Genomic DNA, 27164 nt, shown 5'->3' with positions numbered 1-27164 from the left:
TGTATACACTTGTATACCCCCAGCTTCGGTCACGGAACCATCTGTTTACGCTGTATACACCCGTATACCCCCAGCTTCGGTCACAGACCCTGCATCTCTCACACTGTAGAACTGACGCCGGACACACACGGTAAAACTGCGGTCGTCGGCCTCTCGTCTCTCGCACTTATACTGATAACATAAGATGGAGTCAGACAAACCCATCTACAAAACGTGAGAACAAAGTCATTACTACAGGACTGTGTGAGAAAGGGATTTATTCTACAAGAAACTTAGGGGCCACAAATGAGAGAATCCGGGCCTCGTGGCTGGATACTCCGGGCCCCCAGCGTGTTAGGACCAGACGGGGTCTTTGTCCCTGGAGCTTCTCTACTCGGGATAATGAGACTCTGATCTTGGTCATCCGTATGGATAATGGAAATGGAATTACAAAGCTTCTCATATACTTTCCATGTTAAACACAGATGGCTCATGTATGGCACAAAGACGGCACATGTACAGCACACAGACGGCACATGTACAGCACACGGACCGCACACGACGGCTCATGTACAGCACATTGACGGCAAACGGACGGCACGCGTACAGCATATGGATGGCACATGTACAGCACACGGGCGGCATATGTACGGCACACGGACGGCATGCTTACATGGACCCATAGACTTGTACTGGCTCTTTGTCACCTCTGTTGCTGGGAAAACATGGACATGAGAGCAGCACCATAAGTCAAATAGGGGACACATGGCATCGTTGAAAAACATGACAGGTCGTGTTAAGGGGCCATACAGTCACATAATAGAAAACAGCAGAATTGCCGTCTTTTTCTACATCCTACCTCACAAACAGCAGAATACAAAGATAACAAAAACAAGTCCTTCATGTCCCCCAAACTACTAGGGTCATGGACAGGAAACCAGAAAGGTACCAGGGTCATGGACAGGAAACCAGAGAGGTACCAGGGTCATGGACAGGAAACTAGAAAGGTAATGTACCAGGGTCATGGACAGGAAACCAGAAAGGTACCAGGGTCATAGACAGGAAACTAGAAAGGTACCAGGGTCATGGACAGGAAACTAAAAAGGTAATATATCAGGGTCATGGACAGGAAACCAGAGAGGTAAGATACCAGGGTCATGGACAGGAAACCAGAGAGGTAAGATACCAGGGTCATGGACAGGAAACCAGAGAGGTAAGATACCAGGGTCATGGACATGAAACCAGAGAGGTAAGATACCAGGGTCATGGACAGGAAACCAGAAGGGAAATATACCAGGGCCATGGACAGGAAACCAGAGAGGTAAGATTCCAGGATCATGGACAGGAAACCAGAAAGGTAATATGCCAGGGTTATGGACAGGAAACCAGAGAGATAATATACCAGGGTAATGGACAGGAAACTAGAGAGGTAAGATAACAGGGTCATGGACAAGAAACAAGAGAGGTAAGATACCAGGATCATAGACAGGAAACCAGAGAGGTAAGATACCATGGTCATGGACAAGAAATCAGAGAGGTAAGATACCAGGATCATGGACAGGAAACCAGGGAGGTAATATACCAGGGTCATGGACAGGAAACCAGAAAGGTAATATGCCAGGGTTATGGACAGGATACCAGAGAGATAATATACCAGGGTCATGGACAAGAAACCAGAGAGGTAATATACCAGGGTCATGGACAGAAAACCAGAGAGGAAATATACCAGGGTCATGGACAGAAAACCAGAGAGGTAAGATACCAGGATCATGGACGGGAAACCAGAGAGGTAATATACCATGGTCATGGACTGGAAACCAGAAAGGTATGATAACAGTATCATGGACAGCAAACCAGAGAGGTAATATACCAGGGTCATGGACAGGAAACCAGAAAGGTAATATACCAGGGTCATGGACAGGAAACCTGAAAGGTAAGCTACCAGGGTCATGGACAGGAAACCAGAGAGATAAGATACCAGGATCATGGACAGGAAACCAGAGAGGTAATATACCAGGATCATGGACAGGAAACCAGAGAGGTAATATACCAGGGTCATGGACAGGAAACCAGAAAGGTAAGATAACTGGATCATGGACAGGAAACCAGAGAGGTAATATACCAGGGTCATGGACAGGAAACCAGAAAGGTAATATACCAGGGTCATGGACAGGAAACCAGAGAGGTAAGATGCCAGGGTCAAAATTATGAGGTCCAGAATAAATGTTTGAATAATTTCTTATCTACTGATGTGTATTTTTGTGGCTATTTAAATGTATAAATATTTATAACAATGTTAATTTTATGTAGATTTTATTCTAATTGTTAAAATTAAAATAATTCTAAGCTCAATCTTCACAAACTGAATGCTGCATCACTTCAGAAAGTGAGGTGAACGGAGTTCAATATTTTGTGAATCCGTTCTGCTCACTAATAGCAGTATGGACCGGAGACCTGAAGGACAGTGTAGTAGGGCATAGAGAGAAACAAGGGTTCCAGGACATATGGGCCCCCGATGTCCTGTTAAAAAAACTAAAAAGTAGGAATATCAAGGAATTTATGGAAAAAAGAAGAAAAGAGAAAATGCTGATGGGTAAGTTTTTCATATTAGGCTCAATATATACCTGGCTTGGTTTTAATAAGGTGGAAATATAATTTTCCCACCAGGTTCTGGAATTGACAAGGAAGTTATCGATTGTAACCAGAACCTTTGAAATTTCGTAATATTACAGACCCGCTTTTTAATTTGACATATGTTAAATCTACCGATCTCAAAGAACAACTGCCCATAATAATATATGTTATTCACCATAAATACTGGACGTGAAGCACCATGTATCTTATCAATGGTATCTAGTGGAGCAGAAGCTATCCTCCAGGAACACAGACCAATATAGTATATCATTAATCTGCAGAGAGTTTATCACTATAGTCGGATGGTAGATATAGAAGGGGGAACTAAAATATATTTGGTCATATATATTATATTTATATCTAATTTATAACCCACTTGCTGATTGTCTCTCTTAGGCCAGACACATCACACAATCACAGGGAGTGTGAGGACAAAATAGTATTGTGACCCGGTCACTGCTTCACATAGAGTCTTCATTGCTAGTGCACAAATCAAGAAGCAGGAGAACGTGGCGAACCCCACAATGTCCACATACCAAAGAGGCACACACAGACAAGACCGATCTATAGGGATGATTACATTACCCAGAGGCGCTCTTTTAGGCTATGTGCACACGTAGCGATTTTTAAGCGTTTTTGCTGCGATTTTCGGCGCGAAAACGCTTAAAAATCGTGTACAGAACGCCCCCCATGCATTCCTATGGTATTCCGCACATGCTGTGCTAATGCTGCGCTTTTTTCGGCGGCGGCATCGCGGAAAAAATCGCAGCATGCTCATTCTTTTGTGCGGAATCGCAAAGAATTGCCGCGATTCCGAACCCATAGGAATGCATGAGAATCGCTTACTTCCCGCATGTGGCTATGCCCACCATGCAGGAAGTTAAGCGTCTCATGTGCGGTTGGTACCCACGGTGTGGAGGAGAGGAGACTGTCCTCCAGGCCCTGGGTACCATACCCCTGTAAAAAAAAAAGAATAAAAAATAAAAAATCGGGGTATATTTACCTTCCGACGTCCCGCGCTGCATTCCCGGCCTAAGCGTTCCCAGTATTGCCTTGCAGCAAGGTCCTGTGATGACGTAGTCTCGCGAGATCGCTATAGTAACACGAGACCAACGTCATCACAGGTCTCGCAAGGCATTACTGGGAATGCTGAGGCTCGGGATGGCAGCGCGGGACGCCGGAAGGTAAATATACTCCGATTTTTTTTTTTTAGCATTTTAACATTCTATCTTTTACTATTGATGCCGCATAGGCGGCCTCAATAGTAAAAACCTGGTCACACTTGTCAAACACTGTTTGACGAGTGTGACCAACCTGTCAATCACTTTCCAAGCGATGCTTCAAATCGCTTGGAAAGTGCTTGAATAACGCACGCGAAAATCGCGGCAAAATCGCGGTCATAATCGCGGTAAAATCGCGCGGAAAAAAAACCGCGCGATTTCTGGGCAGGAGTCCGGTTTTTAGTGAGCGTTTTAAAACGCTACGTGTGCACATAGCCTTAAGCACGTTTCGCTTGTAATGCTTCCTCAGAAAGGGGTTTCTACAAGCGAAACGCGTGTAATATGCAGTTTGCCCCGTTCTGCTGCTTCTGGATTTATGCACCAGCAATGAAGACTCTATGTGAAGCCGTGACCGTGTCATGCCCATAATGCTGCACATGCCCTATGGAATCGGCTTTATTACATTCATTGTTTGTACTATTTTTTGAATGTTTCCATGAGCACTGTCACGTTATGAGTCTACAATGTAATATTTATTCCTGTGTGGATTGTAAACCCGTTCTATATATTCTTTGTATCTGGGTTTATTGTGAATTGACCATTCGGGGAGACCTTACACCTGAGATATGTAACGATATAGGGTGATAAGCGATATACTTGTTATACTTCTTCCATACGGGCTTTCCACTTACAATTATATATATGTAAAGGATTTTTCTAAACTATACTTTGGGACAGATTTAGATTTGTTTTATATACATACCTGATGATTTTTCTCTGCATAATCTCTTCTTTTTATATTTTTTATGTGTTTTGTTGAAATACAGATATATTTCATACTGACATGTTGTTTATGGGAGTAACGTTTGTAGGCTGTGTTGTTGATTTCTACTTCTGAATATATAGAGGACCTCATTTGGGCTTTTTATATATACATGATTAGACAAACGAACTACATATAGTGATAAAAGGTGTATACATGATAACCTCATACTGCAGGGAAAGACATGTATTCTAGAATACTAAAGAAAGTGATAATACAAAATGACAATATTTAGTATTTCACCAAACGCCATTACAGTCCATAAATCCCCATGTCCCTTTTATCTAATGTCATTACTCACATAACTCTTCACATATTGACTACTGTATTGTCCTCATCACAGACACTACTTACTACCATATGACACCATTACTTACTCTCACAATGCCCTGCAGCTACTCCTATTAACCCTTGTGTATGCCAACCATACCTGCTAATGGCTCTGATGTCATTTTATGTCTCCATTCTGGCTAGAGCTCCCATAAAGTCATCTCATTAGCTGCAAAGTTAGTTAGCGAAAGATTTTCCATGATGGCAGCTCAGTCTGACATGGCTGTTCAATATATTTAGTACTGATCATTCTCGTACAATGAGTGTTTTTATTGTAACACTAGCTGAAGAGCCCGGTGCTGCCCGGGCATAGTAACTAACTGTGGTTAGTTATAGCAAATTATAATTATCCTCCATCCCATAGTCCCGTGCCCATATACCCATCATACATATCCACGATCCCATAGGCCCGTGCCCATATATCCATCATACATATCCTCCATCCCATAGTCGAGTGCCCATATACCCATCATACATCCTCCATCCCATAGTCCCATGCCCATATACCCATCACACATCCTTCATCTCATAATCCCATGCCCATACATATCCTCCATCCCATAGTCCCGTGCCCATATATCCATCATACATATCCTCCATCCCATAGTCCCATGCCCATATACCCACCATACATATCCGCCATCCCATAGTCCCGTGCCCATATACCCGTCATACATATCCTCCATCCCATAGTCCAGTGCCCATATACCCATCACACATCCTCCATCCCATAGTCAACCATTATGACATCATAATGAGCGTCGGGGCTTGCAACCTATGACATCAGCGTCGCCATGGCAACCATTGTGACATCATAATGAGGGGCGGGGCTTGATATGCACACACTTTTTCCCCATTATGTAGCTAGGGGCAAAATTGGTGAATTGGAATGTGTAGGGTTAAAATTTCGCCTCACAACATAGCTTAGGACGCTCTCAGGGTCCAGACGTGTGACTGTGCCAAATTTTGTGGCTGTAGCTGCGACGGTGCGGATGCCTATCCTGGACATACATACATACACACATACATACATACACACACTTGAGCTTTATATATTAGATGGCCAAACATGAGGAATGACAAGGGGTTGTCCTAGTAGTGGTCAACACCTTTAAGAAGATACAATTTTGAGTTAAAATATTTCCAACATTTTGAACATGAAAAAAACTCCCCGTGTGACTTCCCTGATGTTTATTAAGAGTTGATTTTGGTAGAAAACATTTCCCACATTAAGAACATGAAAATGGTTTCTCCCCTGTGTGAGTTTTTTAGTGACTAAGAAGAAGAGAAGATTTCTTCACAAAACATTTCCCACATTCTGAGCAGGAAAAAGGCTTCTCCCCTGTGTGAGTTCTATGGTGTTTAACCAAGTGTGATTTCCAGTTAAAACATTTCCCACATTCTGAACAGCAAAAAGGCTTCTCCCCTGTGTGAGTTCTTTGATGATTAACCAGATCTGATTTCCAGTTAAAACATTTCCCACATTCTGAACAGCAAAAAGGCTTCTCCCCTGTGTGAATTCTTTGGTGACTAACAAAATGTGATTTCTTTGAAAAACATTTCCCACATTCTGAACAGGAAAAAGGTTTCTCCCCTGTGTGAGTTATACGGTGCATAATCAAATCTGATTTCCTTGTAAAACATTTCCCACATTCTGAACAGGAAAAAGGCTTCTCACCTGTGTGAGTTCTATGGTGATTAACCAAATGTGATTTCTGGATAAAACATTTCCCACATTCTGAACATGAAAAAGGCTTCTCCCCTGTGTGAGTTCTCTGGTGCTTAACACAATCTGATTTCTTTGTAAAACATTTCCCACATTCTAAACAGCAAAAAGGCTTCTCCCCTGTGTGAGTTCTCTGGTGCTTAACCAAATCTGATTTCTTTGTAAAACATTTCCCACATTCTAAACAGCAAAAAGTCTTGTCCCCTGTGTGAGTTCTATGGTGACTAACCAAATCTGATTTCTGGTTAAAACATTTCCCACATTCTGAACAGGAAAAAGGTTTCTCGCCTGTGTGAGTTTTATGGTGAGTAACAAAATGTGATTTATGTGCAAAACATTTCCCACATTCTGAACAGGAAAAAGGCTTCTCCCCTGTGTGGTTTCTATGGTGATTAGCCACATATGATTTCTTTGCAAAACATTTCCCACATTCTGAACAGGAAAAAGGCTTCTCACCCGTGTGGGTTCTTTGGTGATTAAACAAATCTGATTTCTGGATAAAACATTTCCCACATTCTGAACAGGAAAAAGGCTTCTCGCCAGTGTGAGTTCTATGGTGCTTAACCAAATCTGATTTCTGGCTAAAACATTTCCAACATTCTGAACAGGAAAAAGGTTTCTCCCCTGTGTGAGTTTTCTGGTGTGTAACAAAATTAGATTTCTTGTTAAAACATTTCCCACATTCTGAACATGAAAAAGACTTCTCCCCTGTGTGAGTTTTCTGGTGTGTAACAAAATTAGATTTCTTGTTAAAACATTTCCCACATTCTGAACATGAAAAAGACTTCTCCCCTGTGTGAGTTTTCTGGTGTGTAACAAAATTAGATTTCTGGTTAAAACATTTCCCACATTCTGAGCATGAAAAAGGTTTCTCCCCTGTGTGAGTTTTTTTGGTGACTAAGAAGAGATGATTTCCTCACAAAACATTTCCCACATTCTAAACAGGAAAAAGGTTTCTCCCCTGTGTGAGTTCTATGGTGACTAACCAAATCTAATTTCTTATTAAAACATTTCCCACATTCTGAACAGCAAAAATGCTTCTCCACTGTATGATTCCTTTGGTGCTTAACCAAATCTGATTTCTTTGTACAACATTTCCCACATTGTGAACAGGAAAATCTATTCTCTGTTATGTGAATTTTTTCATGTTTAGGAAAAGTCTTTTCAAGAAAACTATTTCCATATTCTGAATCTGAAAATGGCTCCTTTCCTTTAGAATCAATTAATTTTTTAATGCTTATATTGTGACTTTGATTTTCCTTAGTAGTTGGTAATGAGCCAAAAGATGGGACCTGTTTCATAGGATCAGATGACAGATCTTTGCTGTGAAGGGATGATGATATATCTGGAGTAATGGCATTCACTTCAGTTGTATCCTGTGAGATCTCAAGATCATCAGATTTAAAAACTGAAGATGTCAGCGTTACTAAAAATAAAACCAGTTAGTAATTTTGAATACAATATCTTCAAATGTTATACTTTTGAGCATTTCTACTTAAGCTGTCCATAAAAGATACAAGCTTTTTAAAACCATTGAATTATTCACCAAGACAATGATAGTTCACAGTCTAATCGAAAGCCTCATAGCATGAACCAGTGCATCATGGTGTTCAATGGTTTGTTCATTCTGCCTCCCAAACATGGAATAAAAAGCCACCAAACAATGTTATATAGGTGAAAATTATACCAATAAAACTTCTACTCATTTCACGGAAACACAAGACACCACTAAGGTCCATCATCTGTCAGAAGAAAACCAAAAGGTTTCCACAATATTTGTGGCTCAAAAGCTCTTGAAAAGCAACATGGCTTCCATAAACCAATCCAGCAACATCCGCTCTCCCAAAGTCAAATATCCACTCTCTTCTGAGCCTTGTAGTGCGCCCAAACCATATTTAGCATCCATATATTTGGCATTACTATAGTGAGAAGAACCCACTTAATTTACGGTGTATGTTTCCTGGAGCACAATCTGGGCACTATGTGTTGGATAATAAAATGGCAAATGTGCAATTTTCATGTTGCAACATCCAGTGCGAGCTAATTTCCGTAAAGTGTCACTACTCCCATAGAATAATTCACTGAGTGTTATAATTTCCATAATGGAGTCACTTTATGGGGATTTCTACTGCTTTAGTTTCCTGTAATTGTGTTATATTAGGGCATCTGCAGATGGTGTGTCCCCTCTCCACTGGAATCTGCTCCTGCGATGTTTGATTCCATCACCAAGCGGCGCCTTATTTATTGTGCAGGCGTTGCTGGTAATAGAAGAGACGTCGAAACCAGAAGCTCTGGGTGGCGCTGGCTCTGTCCAGCCACTAAGATTAGGGTGCCTGAGACCAGTAGTTTCATCCAGCCTGGCAGTATGGGTTTATGTGCTGTCCAGCAATCTGGTAGCAATCTACTACCTGCTTAAGCCAATTAGAAAGCACCAAACCCTACTAAAGCTTGAAGCCTATTCCCGGAATCTGCCAGATACAGCCTTGTTCCCCTCTGGTTCAGTCTGTGCTCAGCTGGTGTATTTGTTTCCTGGTGTAATCCCAGCCCGCTTAGTGACTACACTTGTGTCTTCTGATTTTGTACTTTCTCTGCCCTCCTGGTTATGACCAACTACCTGACTATTCTTCTTGCCATCTCACCCCACAGAATAGCAGGTAACACCATGGCCCAAGCCTAGGGGTCTCTGTGTAAGTCCAGATCCATGAAGAGGGGTTAAGGGATGATGAGCAAGGCAATCATGGGATCTGGAAAATAGAGTAGATAGAGCCAAGCCTTCTCACAGTGGCCATCTTTGGATCTGCCAGGTGATCACTAACAGTGCTCCCAATACATCGTGTCTGCAAACTATTCCATCAAGATCTGTGTACGAATAGCTAAATGGCGCTCCTTCCTTTCTTAACCCTACCATGTGCCCAGAAAGTAGTGTACAACCACATATAGGGGATTGTTGGATTGAAGAGACATTGGGAAATAATTTGTAAGGTCCATTTGTTTCCTATTATCCTGGTGAAAACTCTCTGGGTAATTATAGTTTGGGGCACGGTGGCTCTTGGCAATCTAAACTATCGTAAGGGCCAATATTTTCCATCAGATGAGTTTCAAGAAGAAATATTAAATATTCATAGAGAACGTTTTATAATAGTGCAGAGCTGAGGTGTCTTAAATTTAGATCTCAGGCATTTGGCAGAGGTAATGGAGACCTTATTTTAAAGGCTACCAGGTAGTTGCAGACTCACATAAGTGAGGCAGGCCGATCCCACCATCATCAGACTACCATACAAAATGAACCTCTACAAAAAGAACTAGAATAAAAAAACATGTTACCGTATTTTTTGGATAATAAGATGCTCAGGATTATAAGACGCACCCCAAATTTTGAGGAGAAAAATAGGAATTTTTTTTAATAACACGGTGGTGCTTCTTATAATCCATGCGTCTTATTGCTGTGGTGAAGCGGGGTCCCAGGGTCGCTGCTGGAGGAGGCAGGAGTGGGGTGATGCTGCAGGCCACAGGGTGGGATGAGGGGGTGTCCGATGTGCAGTGCACCGCTGCGAGTGTTTGGAGCTGCTGGGGTGTCTGCCACTGCCCAAGGTGGCCGCCTCCGCTGCTGCTGCTCGGGGTGTCCACCGCTGCTGCTGCTGTCTGAAGTGTCCGCCGCTGCGGGGGGGACTCTGCCGACTTTTCGTGATAGGCCAGAGCCCCTCGCATGTCCGTGGTTTCCACCTGTGCGTTGGACTCCGTGAACATGGGTGCTGGGGGTGCGGCGCATGCGCAGATGGAGATCTCGGTATCAAGATCTCAGGATGAGATTTCAGCCCTGAAATTAGATCTCAGGATTCTAGGAAGCCAACAGCATCATTACCCTCCACTTTCTCTTACAGGCCCAGTATAATATTTTTCATCAAGTGATTTTCTAACTAGCCAGCACATTCTACGTACGCTGTCATTTGGCTTATCTGGGCAGGTAACGGTCAGCGTCTCCTAATCCCAGGGAGTAGGTGGCTCCTCCAGGTTGTAAGGTCTATAGAAAAGGGCTTTCAATGCCCAAAGTCATTTGAACAGTTTTGGGTGGAGGAGAATGTTGTGGTCTAGAGGCAAAATGGTGATCATGGTAATACAGCCGGACTACACCACCGATAAAGCAGCCACAGCCGGTGACTGAGAGGAATCTGTGACTTCTCTGCATTCAGTGGTTACTACTCACCTGGGTAGTCATATGTGGGAATCTCCTCTTTACACCGCTCATCATCTCTCACATATGTCTCTGTAGTATTAATATGGGTCAGATCATCACCCTGAAACAAATATTGTAAAAGTCACCGACAGATGGAGAAGTCCCATCTATGATCAGCTCTAATCCTGCCATCTCCACCGTTCTCATTACACAAGTATAAAACATATAATACTGGTGGATAAAACAAGACTGAGCACAAGACCTTCACAGCCGTCTACACATCATAGGGGAGATCTCCTGACACCTTCTCTCCATCTACCTGATGATCCTGAGGAGCACTGGGATCTTCTTGGTTACAGTCCTGTGGAAGAAGAGGACGGGGACATCTCTCTGGTGTTGTCCTCTTACTGGATAGATCTGGAGGAAACGCATACAGGGACTGAATTCATTCTCTACATACAGATAATTATAGGCCGTGTGTATTTAGTCCTGTCTATTACCTGGAGATGTGAGGGGCTGGGGATCCTCCATTATGACGTTCTTGTACAGATCTCTGTGTCCTTCTAAATACTCCCACTCCTCCATGGAGAAATAGACAGTGACATCCTGACACCTTATAGGAACCTGACACATACAATGATACCGTCATCCTCGATCCCTTCATAGTGTTACTGTATAATGTCCCAGCATTCCCAGCAGGGTCACCTCTCCAGTCAGCAGCTCAATCATCTTGTAGATGAGTTCTAGGATCTTCTGCTCATTGATGTCCTCATGGATCAGGGGGTGAGGTGGAGGCCCCGTGATTGGGCTCAGGGGTCTTCCCCATCCCTCGGACACAGGGTCCTGACAGCGATCACTAGAGGTCTTCTTCACCACTGTGTAATCCTGGTAATGGAGAGACACATTAATAAATCTCACCACAGACATTTCCAGAGTCCTCACCTATCCAGTTCTGTCCATCTGTTATTCCCATAGATAAGAATGATGTAATGTGACGTCATCAGAATCTCTCACCTCTCCAGTGAGACGGAAGAGGATCTCTAGGGTGAGGTGTAACATCCTCTCCGCCATCTTGTCTCTGTCCATATCCATCCTTGATGAGTAAATCAGGAAAATTCTCTTTTGTAGAAGATCTTCACTGAGAGGATCCGATATTGTAGAGACCTGAATGAGAAGAAGATGATCCGATGTAACATCATAAGAATCCTGTGTAATAATACAATTACTGGAGATAATAAGGGAAACATATGAGGAGATATATTATCTTACAGGGTTTAGTTTTCTCCCCTGACATCTACTAATAAAACCTATATATTTAGGCCACAGACAACAAGCAGTTTCCTCCTCGGAGTCGGCAGCTGAACACGTTCTTCATAGACTCATCTTCCATAACGCTAATTCTCGTCTCATTGCCGACACTGGAATCGGCATTAGCAATACTGCAGGAGATATTCATTACACGCGACATGAGAAATAACTCCTTCATGATGAGGACGACATTTTCATCTTCTACTGCGGCTCTAGAGACAGATGTGGCCAGAGTCGGTCACTGCCTCCATCCCCACCGGCCGTCTATATGAAGGTTTCCCGTCTTCCCCGCACTGGAATCTTCTATCCTGTTAGATCTCAGCTCTGAGTCACACACAGAAGTTTGAGGCTTTAAAAAAGATCTTTTGCTTCCACAATCAACGTGGACAGAAATGATCTGATCCCAAAGTCTCCATGTACAGTGATTTATGGGGTTTATTTCTGGCCTTAGGCTTTCCTATATTACAAGAAAAACTCCAGAAAAAGCCGATATTAAAATGTTTCTAAAGAAAATTGGCTCCAACAATTCTTGTAAGAAGAAAAAATCAGAAGACACATTTTATAATTTATAACATGTTAAACATTTATTAAAAAGAAATGAATCTTTTTGTGCCCCAGGACATAGATGTACACCGCAGGGACGGCACAGATGAGGCTTTAACAAAAACCCTGAAAAGCAAACATGGCATCTAAGAAGGTGTGACAGAGTCCGGCTGAATGCCCCCGCCCCCAAGTACTCGATAGTATGGGGCGGCCTAGTTACTCCGATACTTACATGCCTAATAATGGGGTCTGGGCTGCAATGTATGAAGGTCTATTAGGCCGGGCCAGAGGCAGCGCCCAATAAGTTACCTTATAACGCCCCCATACACATTAGGCTAAAGTTCCATGAAAGCACTGATTTCGGGGGTTTGGCCGACCATATAATGTATTTGGGGGCCTCCCGACAGATGATGTCAGGGCAGAGAAGGATCTGGCATCCTGAATTTCAGAGGATAATCCGTTTGTTCTTCCTGTAGATAATCCTCCTCTAGAGGAGTCTGGAGGCGACTCTCTCATACAGACCACAGGAAAGCTGGAATATTTGTGTGTATGGGGGAGTCGGGAGAGATCGCCAATGAAGAGAAGGATGAATGAACTCATGGAGATCAACATCCGACACTGCGGAGACACCATCACGTGTTTCTCAACGCAGTGATTCTAGAGCACTGCCCCCATCCCTTATGGGAAATATGTAAAACATGCAAAACAGAAGCCGCGGAGACACCATCACGTGTTTCTCAACGCAAGCAATGACCAGCCAGGTCTTTGCCCGGGAAGGAACAACCACGGGAAGGGCAGTCTCCAATGAAGGAAACCACCTATGCCAAAACATGGTATCCATCCACATACAGCTGTTTCGGGGTATTGCCCCTCATCAGTGTGGAGTAGGAAACTGGCTGGTAGGAGCAATGCCTAGTAAAAAGACTATGAAGAGAAGGATGAATGAACTCATGGAGATCAACATCCGACACTGCGGAGACACCGTCTGCCAAATGACCGTTCAGCCAACTCTGATCTCATGTGTATGGGGCCGTTAGTATTACACTGACAGGCAGTGATGATACACGGCACTACAGTAGTACAGGGCATCACCGGAGCCATCAGAGGCTTGTATGTTGTACGATCGCACTGATCAGAGGGGTTTAAAAAAGGTTTAAAGTGGGAAAAAAAAATCACAGTTTCAGCAACAAGAAATATCCATCACTATATGGAAAGCAGAGTCACTGCACAATGTTAGTTACGTCACGTCCATAACTACTTTATTATACTCTATTATCCTGTACACAGTGGAGTAGATAGAAATCACAGATCCCACAGCAATAGCTGGAAATGGACCCTCCAACCTAAAGAAAAAAAACTCTCTCAATCTATATACACTGTTCAAAAAAATAAATGGAACGCTTAAACAACAGAATATGACTCCAAATAAATCAAACTTCTGTGAAATCAAACGGTCCACTTAGGAAGCAACACTGATTGACAATCAATTTCACATGCTGTTGTGCAAATGGAATAGACAACAGATGGAAATTATTGGCAATCATCAAGACACCCTCAATAAAGGAGTAGTTCTGCAGGTGGGGACCACATCTCAGTATCAATGCTTTCTGGCTGATGTTTTGGTCACTTTTGAATGTCGGTTGTGCTTTCACACTCGTGGTAGCATGAGACGGCCCCTACAACCCACACAAGTGGCTCAGGTAGTGCAGCTCATCCAGGATGGCACATCTATGCGAGCTGTGGCAAGAAGGTTTGCTGTGTCTGTCAGCGTAGTGTCCAGAGGCTGGAGGCGCTACCAGGAGACAGGCCAGCACACCAGGAGACGTGGAGGGGGCAGTATGCGGGCAACAACCCAGCAGCATGACCACTACCTCCACCTTTGTGCAAGGAGGAACAGGAGGAGCACTGCCAGAGCCCTGCAAAATGATCTTCAGCAGGCCACAAATGTTCATGTGTCTGCACAAAAGGTTAGAAAATGACTCCATTAGGATGGTCTGAGGGTGTGACATCCACAGATGGGGGTTGTGCTCACAACCCAACACCGTACAGGACGCTTGGCATTTGCCACAGAACACCAAGATTGGCAAATTCACCACTGGCGCCCTGTGCTCTTCACAGATGAAAGCAGGTTCACACTGAGCACATGTGACAGACATGACAGAGTCTGGAGACGCTGTGGAGAGCGATCTTGTCATGCCTGCGCCGCCAGTACCGGCACCGCCTGTCAGGTCCGGTGTCACCTATCTCACCGGGTCCCGCTCTTCTTGCTGCTGCTGCTCCCACGGTTCCCCGCTTACCGCTATGGCCGCCGCACGACACCCTCAGCCTCCCATCCTGCAGCCCGGGGGATTCAGCACGAGGGTTCCTCTTCCTGTCCTGCTCCAGGTATGCACCTTAGGCCGTGGGCGCGCGCCCTTCTCACTTAACCCCTTCTGCACCACCCCATGTGGAGCAATCACCAATCAAGCTCCAGCACAGGGTATATCAGGCGGCTCCTCCCTCATGGAGGCGCCTGATTATCGTGTGCCTTCCGTACGGTATTCTGGCCCCGTCTGGTCACTCCAGTCTACAGTCGCTCCTGACTCCAGTCGCTCCTGACCCCTGTTGCTCCTGGCTCCGGTCACTCCTGACTCCAGTCGCTCTGCCTTGTCTGTCTCACCCGCACCTGGGCCGCCCCTCTTGGTATCAGCTGTCACGGTATTCGACTCCTTCGGGCCTGCTCCTGATGGTCCCTGTATAGGGGTCAGCACCACCTGGCCAGCTCACCCCAGGGATCCCGGTACCATGACCCAGAGGGTACACTCTTGCTACTCATAACAGTATAATCAGGCCATGAACCCCGCTGGTGCCTCGGCAGCCACCCAAAAGGAACTACTCTTTTTGCGGCAGAACCAAACCCGGATTATGGCTTTTATGAAGTCCATGGACACTCGGTTATCCGCAATTCAAACCTCCGATCCAGGGAGCGCCCCTCTGCTCGTGGGACTCCAGCAGGAGCTCGCGCAGCAGCGTGATACTCAGTCCCATATTCTAAATTACCTTTCATCTGTTGATGACCGTTTGCAGTCCCTGCAGTCGTCCACAGCGGCCTCTGTCCCGCCCCGCGACCCTGCACATCACCCACCGCCACGTTTGGGGAAGCTTCCTAGGTATAGCGGGGATCCCAAATTATGCCGGGGGTTTCTTAACCAGTGCCGCCTACATTTTGAGCTGCTGCCCCAGCAATACCTGTCTGATAGGGCTAAGGTGGCATTTATCATGTCCCATCTCGAGGGGGAGGCCTTGGCATGGGTGAACCCCCTGTGGGAGCGGGATGATCCGGTGGTATCCAGCCTACATGACTTTCTGGATACTTTCCGCCGGGTCTTTGACGAGCCCGGGCGTCTGGCCTCCACCACGGAGTCCCTTTTCAATCTCCGACAGGAAACTCTTACCGTGGGACAGTTCACTATCCGCTTCTGGACCCTGGCCTCAGAGCTCGGGTGGAATAATGAGGCATAGGTAGGGGCCTTTTGGAGGGGGCTTTCGGGGAAAATCAAGGACGAGCTTGCTGGTCGGGACACCCCCCACCTCTTTACAGGACCTTATATCCCTGGCTACTCATATTGACTTGCGGTTCCAGGAATGCTCCCGCGAGGCAGTCAGGGAGAGAGGCCAGTCTAGGTTCAATCCTGCCCCCAGTCCTCGTTCGTTCAAGCCTGCCAGTAGTTCTGCCCCGGAGCCCATGCAGGTGGATCGCGTTAAGCTATCAGTGCTGCGGCGCAGGGAAAGGTTACGGCAAGGTTTATGCCTCTATTGTGGTGGAACCAACCACTTCCTGCGTTCCTGTCCTGAGAGGCCGGGAAACTCCTCCGCCTAGGCCAGGTAAGAGAGGCCTTCCTAGGTGACTCTGTTCCCTCTCTACCCCTTACCATCTCAGCTTTAATTCTCCTAGGTTGGGAGCGTAGATCTGTGGAGGCATATGTGGACTCGGGTGCGGCGGGCAACTTCATTCGGATGGAAAAGGTGGACAAGTTCCGGATTCCTGTCATCACCCTTGAAGAGCCGCGTGTGATCACCTCGGTGGATGGCAAGCCGTTACCTGTTCCCGTCAGCACGGTCACTCTCGAGCTGGAAATGCATATCGGAGCTCTTCACCGGAAGAGAATTGCTTTTTATGTTTTGCCTAATTTGTCTCACGCTCTGCTCCTTGACCTGCCCTGGCTCAGGTCGCATGAGCCAGTCCTTGCTTGGCGCTCCGGGGAAGTCCTCCGCTGGGGTCACGCTTGCCTAGAACGTTGTCTGCTGCTTGTTACCCGTACCAGTCTGCACCAAGTGCCCGCAGACCTTCCGGGGCTTCCCGTGGCCTACCATTCATTTGCGGATGTCTTCAACAAGAAGGAAGCCGAGACCCTTCCTCCGCATCGGGCCTACGATTGCTCAATGGAGCTAGTTCCTGGAGCTTCTCCTCCCAGGGGAAGAATACACCCGTTGTCACCTGCAGAAACCTCAGCCATGTCGGAGTACATCCAGGAAAACTTGGCCAGGGGCTTTATCCGGAAGTCGTCTTCTCCAGCAGGGGCCGGGTTTTTCTTTGTTCGTAAGAAGGATGGATCCCTTCAACCTTGCATTGACTACCGAGGCTTAAATAACATCATGGTCAAGAATAGGTATCCTCTACCACTTATCCCCGAACTGATGACCGCCTGCCTGGTGCCCGGATCTTTACCAAACTGGATCTATGGGGGGCCTACAATTTGGTCCGAATACGTGCTGGAGATGAGTGGAAGACCGCCTTCAACACGCGGGATTGCCATTATGAATATTTGGTCATGCCCTCTGGACTTTGTAACGCCCCAGCGTTCTTCCAAGAATTTGTTAACAACGTTTTCCGGGATCTTCTATACTACTCGTGCCTCGTGGTGTATTTAGATGACATCCTCATCTTTTCATCAGACCTGCCCTCTCACAGGAGGAGTGTTCGCCTGGTCTTGAAACGCTTGCAGGAGAATCAACTTTATGCCAAGTTGGAGAAATGCCTGTTCGAGCAGACCTCCCTACCCTTCTTGGGGTATATCATCACGGACTCGGGGTTGCGAATGAACCCAGAGAAATTGTCCGCGGTGCTCAAATGGCCACGACCTGCCGGAGTGCTGGCCATTCAACGGTTTTTGGGCTTCGCAAATTACTATAGGCAATTCATCCCGCACTTCTCTGCTTTAACCAAGCCTATTGTTGCCCTTACCCGGAAGGGAGCAAGACCGAACATCTGGCCCTCGGAAGCTGAAGATGCATTTTTCACCCTGAAGCGGGCCTTTGCTACGGATCCGGTTTTGCATCGGCCAGAGGTCGGCAAGCCCTTTGTCTTCGAGGTAGATGCATCTTCTACTGGGGCAGGGGCGACTCTTTCCCAAAAGGGCGCTTGACTCCGTGCGGGTTCTTCTCCAAGTCATTTTCACCCGCAGAGTGTAACTACATGATTGGGGATCGGGAGTTGCTGGCCATAAAGATGGCGCTGGAGGAGTGGCGTTATCTCCTGAAAGGGGTGGTCCATCCCTTCACCATATTCACTGACCACAAAAACTTGGCCTACCTCCAGTCGGCTCAAAGACTTAACTCCAGACAAGCCAGGTGGTCATTGTTTTTCTCTCACTTCGACTTTGAGCTCCACTTCCTACCCGGTGACAAAAATACCAAAGCAGATGCTCTCTCCCAGTCCCTGCAGTCACCCGAAGTGGAGGAGGCTCCGTCGCATGTTATCGATCCTGCCCGAGTTATCACGGTAGCTCCTGTGAATCTTGATTCCGTGCCACCTGGCAAGACCCTCATCCCGCAAGACAAAAGGGCAGAAGTACTACGCTGGGGCCACTCCTCCAAGATCGCTGGACATGTCGGCATCAAGAGGACCCTTGTGCTGGTTTCCCGTTATTACTGGTGGCCTTCTCTATGCCAAGATGTGTCAGACTTCATGGCCTCCTGCTCAATTTGCGCCAGGAACAAGGTACCTAGAAGCTTGTCCTCCGGCCTTCTTCTGCCGTTGCCTGTTCCCGAAGCTCCTTGGCAACATATCACCATGGATTTTGTTACCGACTTACCCCTCTCTTCTGGATGCACGACTGTTCTGGTGGTAGTCGATCGGTTTTCCAAGATGGCCCATTTTATCCCGTTACCCGGCTTGCCCACAGCTTCTAAATTGGCTAAAATCTACATTCATCAGATTTTCAGATAACACGGATTTCCTCAGCGAATCTTGTCTGACCGCGGGGTACAGTTTACCTCCTGCTTCTGGAGAGCACTCTGTAAACTCTTGGGCATATCCCTGGATTTCTCTTCTGCTTATCATCCACAGACCAACGGGCAAGTCGAACGGGTCAACCAAGTCTTGACCTCCTACCTGCGGAACTTCTCTAACGCTCATCGTGACAATTGGGTCGATCTTCTTCCATGGGCAGAGTTTGCCATAACAATCACTCCAATGAATCCACCACCAAGTATCCGTTTTTGTGGTCTCTGGTCAGAATCCAGGTGTGCCTCTTCCATTATCTTCATCCTCCGGCGTACCCGCCGCCGGTGCCCTCTCCCAAGAGTTTTCCCAGGTCTGGAGGAAGACCAAAGAGGCTCTTATACAAGCTGCGGCCGGGATGAAAAAACATGCCGACAAGAGGCGGAGGGATCTCCCACCATACCATCCAGGAGACAAGGTCTGGCTGTCGACCAAGCACATCCGCTTGAAAATCCCTTCACATAAATTGGGCCCCCGGTACATCGGTCCCTTCGAGGTTCTTGGACGCATCAACAATACGGCCTACAGATTGAGGCTGCCTGCTTCACTCCGGGTCCATAAAGTCTTCCATATCTCGCTCCTAAAACCGGTCATCCTCAATCAGTTCTGTGTTATGAATGAGTCACCGGAGGAGGAAAAAACAAAAATACAAGCTAAGTCCAGAAAACCGGAGAGGTTGGTAGCTAGCGGATTGCAGACCCCTGATCCTATTCACAACAACTAACAGTAGCCGTGGGGAGTTCCTACGGTGGTCCTAGACCCCTCGTCACAGCCGGAGAACTAAATAAGCCTAAAGAAAGAAAGGGGAAATCTAAACTGCCCCAGAGCAGACCCCAAAGCAATAGACAGCCCCCAACAAGTACTGATGGTGAAAACAGATGAAAACACAAACACAGGCAGAAAGACAGGCTGAACAAACGATGGGGCCCAACTAACTAGATAGGATAGGACAGAAAAGATGCTGGCTGCAATCCGCAAAAACCCTACCAAAAATGTCCCAACCGTCTGACAGGAAAAAAGGCCCTGAAGTCGCTAGACTTCAAAATCACTATATCAGCACTTAGGTATATTCTGAAAACAGAGCAAAGAGATCAACTGATCAGAGACAAAAATGGAGTTCAGCCAGTCCCAGAAAGGGCTGGCTGAACACAAACACTAAGTAAACCAGACAAAATCTCATGGAATAATTGCAGAGCAAAAGCTTAGCTTTAGTAGACAGGAACTAAACTGGATGCAAGAGCTCAGAGCAGAAAGGATCACCAGCAACCCTGCAGGGCATCGGCTGCCTTATATCCACTCAGAGATTCCAGATGTCCAATCACAATCCACCTGTTCAGATGACAGGTTCTTCCCATCCAAATCAATTTCACTACCTCCTTTCACCAGCGGAGGGAGTTCATCAGACATCAAAGGTGAAGGAGAAAATGAACTCATAACAGTTCTGTCCTGCGCCTCCCGTTGTTCCTCAGCCAGTAGGGGACGATGACGTCTTCGAAATGATGGATATTCTGGCCATGAAAAAGGTTAGGGGAAAGACTTTTTTTCTCATTGATTGGAGAGAGTTCGGGCCTGAGGAGAGGTCTTGGGAATCGCGAGAGAATGTTGATGCTCCTCGCATCATGGACAGATTCTTGGCCAATCTCAGAAGGAGGAGACGTAAAGGGGGGGAACTGTCATGACTGCGCCGCCGTTGCCTATGACTGCTCTGTGCACACAGGACCTGTGATGAGGTCACAGGAGGGGAGGAGTCAGGGGTCACATGATAAGGGGCCTCAGAGTGTTCAGGACTCAGTGTGCTGGAGCGCTCCCGATAATCAGCTGAGTGTATAGCGCTGTGTGATAGTCACAGCACCTGCATGGAGGGCGACACATGCAGCTGATTATCGGGAGCTCTCCAGGGATCCGGGGTCCCGATGCAGCTATTCGCTAAGCGATATTAGCCAATAACAACTTATCTGACGATATTCGCTCATCTCTAGTTATAACAGCTCAAAGAAATTCACCGAACTTTTCATTAAGTTTAATAGCAAGACCATGGTCAAAATGACCGTTATTGTGAGCAGTAGTAAGATGAAGATGAAATGATCTCTAAAAGGCCGAATGTTATGATTGAGTCACCGCAGGAGGCAAAAACAGAAATGCTAGCTAAGTCCAGAAAACCGGAGAAGTTGGCAACTATCAGATTGCAGACCCCTGAACCTAACAACACAACTAGCAGTAGCCGTGGGGGGTTCCTACGATGACCTAGACCCCTCGATCACAGCCGGAGAGATACATAGGCCTAAAGAAGGAAAGGGGAAATCTAACTGCCCCAGAGCAGACCCCAAAGCAATAGGCAGCCCCCCACATATAATGACGGTGAAGCAAGATGGAAACACTACACAGATAGAAAGACAGAGTGAGTAAAGATGGGGCCCAAAAACTACCTAGATAGGAACGGATAGGAAAGCTGCTGTCTGCAATCTGCCAAAACCCTATCAAAGACAAAGCCAACCAGCTGATATAAAAATGGCCCTGAAGCAACTAAGCTTCAAAACTAAATCAGCACTCAGGTATCTTCAGTGGACAGAGCTAAAGGAATACTGCACACTCTAGCAGGGAGTGGCAGAATCCAAAAAGCAAGAAAAACAAAAACAAATCTTAAATGCAAATGGCAAAGCAGAAAACTTAGCTTTAGGAGAGCAGGAATCAGACTGGTGTCCAAGAGTCCACAGAGAAATCACCCGCAGGGCAGAAAGGGCGTAGGCAGCCTTATATCCAGTCAGAGACTCCACTCAGCCAGTCGTCTTCATTAGTCCCAGGTGCCTGATAATCAGGCTCACTACCTTCCTTCACTAGGATAGGGAGTTCACCAGGCCTCAGAGACGGAGGGGAAAATGAACTCACAACAGTACCCCCCCCTTGAGGAGGGGTCACCGAACCCTCAACAACGCTACCAGGGCGATCAGGGTGAGCCCGATGAAAGGCACGCACCAATCTTTTGGCATGAATATCAGAGGCAGAGACCCAGGAATTATTCTCCTGACCATAACCCTTCCACTTAACCAAATACTGGAGTCTCCGTCTAGCCAGACGGGAATCCAGAATTTTCTCTACCTCATACTCCAAGTTACCTTCCACCAATACAGGGTCCGGAGGTGCCACCTCAGGCACAACTGGCTCAACAAACCTCTTCAACAAGGACTTATGGAACACATTATGGATCTTAAATGTGACAGGAAGAGCCAAACGAAAAGAGACCGGATTAATAATCTCCAAAATCTTGTAAGGTCCAATAAATCTAGGCTTAAACTTAGGAGAAGCCACCTTCATAGCAATATTTTTTGATGATAACCACACCATATCACCAATCTTAAACTGGGGACCAATGGTCCTATGTCGATTGGAAAACCGCTGGGCCTTTTCCTGGGAGAGAGATAACTTATCCACCACTTGGTCCCAGATCTGGTGCATTCTCTCCACCACAGTGTCAACCCCTGGGCAGGCAGAAGGCTCCACCTGCCCTGAAGAAAATCGGGGATGAAACCCAAAGTTACAAAAAAAAGGTGACATCAAAGTGGCAGAACTAGCTCTATTATTTAAAGCAAATTCGGCCAAGGGCAAAAATGAAACCCAATCATCCTGATCAGCGGAAATAAAACATCTCAAATACGACTCCAAGATCTGGTTTGTTCTCTCTGTCTGCCCATTGGTCTGAGGGTGAAAAGCAGAGGAGAAGGACAACTGAATTCCCAACTTGGAACAGAACGTCCTCCAAAATTTAGACACAAACTGAACTCCTCTGTCAGATACAATGTTCTCAGGAATCCCGTGCAAGCGAACCACCTGTTGCAAAAACAGGGGCACCAACTCAGAGGAAGATGGCAACTTAGGGAGTGGTACAAGATGAACCATCTTAGAGAACCTATCACAAATCACCCAAATAACAGTCATTCTTTGAGAGACCGGCATATCAGAGATGAAATCCATTGAAATATGGGTCCATGGCCTCCTGGGGACCGGCAAAGGCATCAACAACCCACTAGAGCGAAAACAAGATTTAGACCGGGAGCAAGTCCCACAGGACTGCACAAAATTCCTGACATCATGAGACAAGGTGGGCCACCAAAAAGAGCGACTCACCAGATCTCTAGTACCAAAAATACCAGGATGACCAGCCAATGCAGAGCAATGAACTTCAGACATCACTCTCTTCTTCCACTGGTCAGGAACATACAACTTTCCACTGGGACAACGCTCAGGTTTGTCCTCCTGGAACTCTTGCAGAGCAAGTCTCAAATCGGGCGAGATGGCAGAAAGAACTACCCCTTCGCCTAAGATGGTAGCAGGCTTGGTCACCACAGGAGAATCAGCAAAGAAACTCCTAGAGAGGGCGTCTGCCTTGACATTCTTAGTTCCAGGAAGAAAAGAGACCACAAAATCAAAACGTGTAAAAAACAAGGCCCACCTAGCCTGTCTAGGGTTCAAGCGTTTAGCCGACTCTAGGTAAATCAAATTTTTGTGGTCAGTGAGGACCACAACTTGATGTTTGGCTCCCTCCAACCAATGTCTCCACTCCTCAAATGCCCATTTCATGGCCAACAGTTCCCGATTCCCCACATCATAGTTACGTTCAGATGAAGAGAACTTTCGGGAAAAGAACGCACAGGGTTTCATTTTAGATGTTACCGGATCCTTTTGGGACAAAACCGCTCCTGCACCAATCTCAGAAGCATCCACCTCTACCTGGAACAGGAGTGAGACATCAGGCTGCCGCAAAACCGGGGCGGAGGTAAATCTACGCTTCAGCTCCTGAAAGGAGGCAACAGCCTCCGGAGACCAATTCAACACATCCGCACCCTTCCTGGTCAGGTCAGTCAATGGTTTGGCAATACTAGAAAATTTTGCTATAAATTTCCGATAAGAATTAGCAAAACCCAAAAACTTCTGGAGGGCCTTCAAAGAAGTGGGCTGAACCCAATCATAAATGGCCTGTACCGTGGCCGGGTCCATTTCAATAGTTGACGGAGACAAAATAAATCCCAAAAAAGAAATCCTCTGTACTCCAAAAAGGCATTTCGATCCTTTGACATACAGGGAATTCTCTCTCAAGATCCGGAACACAGTCTGAATATGTTCCACATGAGAATCCCAATCCTTGGAGAAGATCAAAATATCATCCAGATAAATAATCAAAAATTTATCGACAAAGTCTCGGAAAATATCGTTCATGAAGCACTGGAAGACAGAAGGGGCATTAGTGAGGCCAAAAGGCATCACCAGGTACTCAAAATGTCCCTCCGGAGTATTAAACGCCGTCTTCCATTCATCCCCCTGTTTAATGCGGATAAGATTATACGCCCCTCTGAGGTCAAGCTTGGTAAACCAGCAAGCACCTCTAACTCTAGAGAATAGATCTGAGATCAGGGGTAACGGATACTGATATTTAATAGTAATTTTATTGAGGGCACGATAATCAATACAAGGCCTAAAAGAACCATCCTTCTTGGCCACAAAAAAAAAACCGGCACCTAAGGGTGAAGAGGATGGTCTAATATGACCCTTCTCCAACGCCTCCTTAATATAGGACCGCATAGCCTCGTGCTCGGGTACAGATAAATTGAAGAGCCGACCTTTAGGAAATTTACACCCTGGACTTAGTTCAATCGCACAGTCATAACTCCTATGAGGAGGCAAGGACGCAGACTCATTCTCACTAAATACATCATAGAAGTCCGCCAAATAGTCAGGAACCTCATGCGACTGAGGAGAGGTGGAAAAAACCGGAGCCTCACTAAAGGTACACCGGCAACCCCAACTCAACACAGACACAGACTTCCAATCCAAAACTGGATTATGAATTTGCAACCAGGGAAACCCCAGAACAACGGCATCATGCAGACCATGCAACACCAAGAATCTGCAATTTTCTTGGTGGTCTGGGGCGACCCCGCATGACCACCTGGGTCCAAAACTGAGGTTTATTTTTAGCCAAAGGGGTAGCATCAATCCCCCTCAAAGGGATAGGCGTCTGCAGAGGTGTCAACGGAAATCCACAACGTTTAGCAAAATCCAAGTCCATTAGGTTTAGCGCTGCTCCCGAATCCACAAAAGCCTTGGCGGAAAATGTGGACAGGGAACAGATCAGAGTAATCGCCAAAAGAAACTTAGGCTGAACCCCACCAACAGAAAACGTGTGTGCAAAGCGTTTCTCACGTTTAGGACAAACAGAAATAATATGTGAGGCATCTCCACAGAAAAAACACAGCTTATTACGCCTTCTGAATTCCTGACGTTGCGCCTTAGACAAAACTCTATCACATTGCATAGGTTCAGACGTCTGTTCAACCGGCGGCAACACCTCTCGTGTAATCCTGCGTTCACGTAAACGCCGATCAACCTGAATGGCTAAAGACATAGAATCGTCCAGACCAGAGGGAACAGGAAATCCCACCATAGTATCTTTTATGGCTTCTGATAAACCCTTCCGAAAGAGAGCAGCCAAGGCACTATCATTCCAGGTAGTAAGGACCGCCCACTTTCGGAACTTTTGACAGTACAACTCTGCAGATTCTCGACCCTGGTTCAATGCTAACAGGGTCTTTTCAGCCTGATCAATAGCATTGGGTTCGTCGTACAGCAACCCCAAGGCTTGAAAAAATGCGTTCACATTAGTCAGAATAGGGTCATCTGGTTTCAAAGAGAACGCCCAATCCTGGGGATCGCCGCGCAGCAAAGAGATGACAATTTTAACCTGCTGCGCGGAGCTCCCCGACGAGTTAGGCTTCAAAGCAAAAAATAATTTACAATTATTTTTGAAACTCAAAAACTTAAATCGATCCCCAAAAAATACATCAGGTGTAGGAATCTTTGGTTCAGCAGCATGTGAATGAGCAAGGTAGGCGGAAATTCCTCACACCTCAGCAGCGAGCTGCTCCACACGATCAGACACTTGTTTTATCTCCATTGAGAAAAAAAAAAATTCCCCCTACGGCCTCAGAGATATAGAGGAAAGAATACACACTTTTTTTTTTTTTTTTTTTAAACACAATTCTTTCCTGCTATTGAGTACCCCAGGATCTGCAGTATGGCGGGTGATTCTGTTATGATTGAGTCACCGTAGGAGGCAAAAACAGAAATGCTAGCTAAGTCCAGAAAACCGGAGAAGTTGGCAACTATCAGATTGCAGACCCCTGAACCTATCAACACAACTAGCAGTAGCCGTGGGGGGTTCCTACGATGACCTAGACCCCTCGATCACAGCCGGAGAGATACATAGGCCTAAAGAAGGAAAGGGGAAATCTAACTGCCCCAGAGCAGACCCCAAAGCAATAGGCAGCCCCCCACATATAATGACGGTGAAGCAAGATGGAAACACTACACAGACAGAAAGACAGAGTGAGCAAAGATGGGGCCCAAAAACTACCTAGATAGGAACGGATAGGAAAGCTGCTGTCTGCAATCTGCCAAAACCCTATCAAAGACAAAGCCAACCAGCTGATATAAAAATGGCCCTGAAGCAACTAAGCTTCAAAACTAAATCAGCACTCAGGTATATTCAGAGGACAGAGCTAAAGGAATACTGCACACTCTAGCAGGGAGTGGCAGAATCCAAAAAGCAAGAAAAACAAAAACAAATCTTAAATGCAAATGGCAAGAGCAGAAAACTTAGCTTTAGGAGAGCAGGAATCAGACTGGTGTCCAAGAGTCCACAGAGAAATCACCCGCAGGGCAGAAAGGGCGTAGGCTGCCTTATATCCAGTCAGTGACTCCACTCAGCCAATCGTCTTCATTAGTCCCAGGTGCCTGATAATCAGGCTCACTACCTTCCTTCACTAGAATAGGGAGTTCACCAGGCCTCAGTGACGGAGGGGAAAATGAACTCACAACAGCCGAACCTCTAAGATGACACATGTCTTTTGTATTTTAGGCAAAAATAATAATAAATAAATATATATATATATATATACTCACTGTATATAGACTTTTTTACAATTTCATAATTGCAAAAAGGAAAGAGGGGCGATGCAAAATTTTGGGCACCCTTGGAGATTTGTGTACTGAGATAATTTTGACCAAGATTTCACACCTTAATTAGCTTGTTAGGGTTATGGTGAGATCACATGGTGACCAGGAGCTACAGTCTGAGGAAAGGGCTAAAAAGCCTTCACTAGACCCCTGTACAG

The 27164-nt window shown here is 46.0% G+C and overlaps 1 protein-coding gene and 1 pseudogene across 1 annotated transcript; both read right to left on the bottom strand.

Annotated features, from left to right (window-relative positions):
• Positions 1-27164, bottom strand: part of LOC141073916 (uncharacterized) — a 71100-nt pseudogene that overhangs the window by 5215 nt on the left and 38721 nt on the right.
• Positions 8208-11519, bottom strand: LOC141073900 (zinc finger protein 316-like). Its single transcript, XM_073561440.1, has 4 exons — positions 11387-11519; positions 11206-11303; positions 10917-11007; positions 8208-8212 (listed from the first exon to the last, which is right to left on the bottom strand). The coding sequence occupies exons 1-4, from the start codon at positions 11517-11519 to the stop codon at positions 8208-8210; spliced, it is 327 nt and encodes a 108-aa protein (XP_073417541.1).

Source organism: Dendrobates tinctorius, unplaced genomic scaffold (assembly GCF_039654945.1).
Source record: "Dendrobates tinctorius isolate UK_male_01 unplaced genomic scaffold, ASM3965494v1 ptg000320l, whole genome shotgun sequence".
NCBI classification, from domain to species: Eukaryota; Metazoa; Chordata; class Amphibia; order Anura; family Dendrobatidae; genus Dendrobates; species Dendrobates tinctorius.
This window is presented reverse-complemented; position numbering and strand designations above follow the sequence as displayed.

Bases quoted from the DNA above. Each gene is read 5' to 3' on its own strand.
- LOC141073900 (XM_073561440.1), bottom strand. From the start codon at position 11,519: ATGTGTCAGGTTCCTATAAGGTGTCAGGATGTCACTGTCTATTTCTCC. The intron at 11,304-11,386 runs GTAATAGACAGG...CGTTTCCTCCAG, and splicing joins CCAGCCCCTCACATCTCCAG to ATCTATCCAGTAAGAGGACA. The intron at 11,008-11,205 runs GTAGATGGAGAG...TATTTGTTTCAG, and splicing joins GTGCTCCTCAGGATCATCAG to GGTGATGATCTGACCCATAT.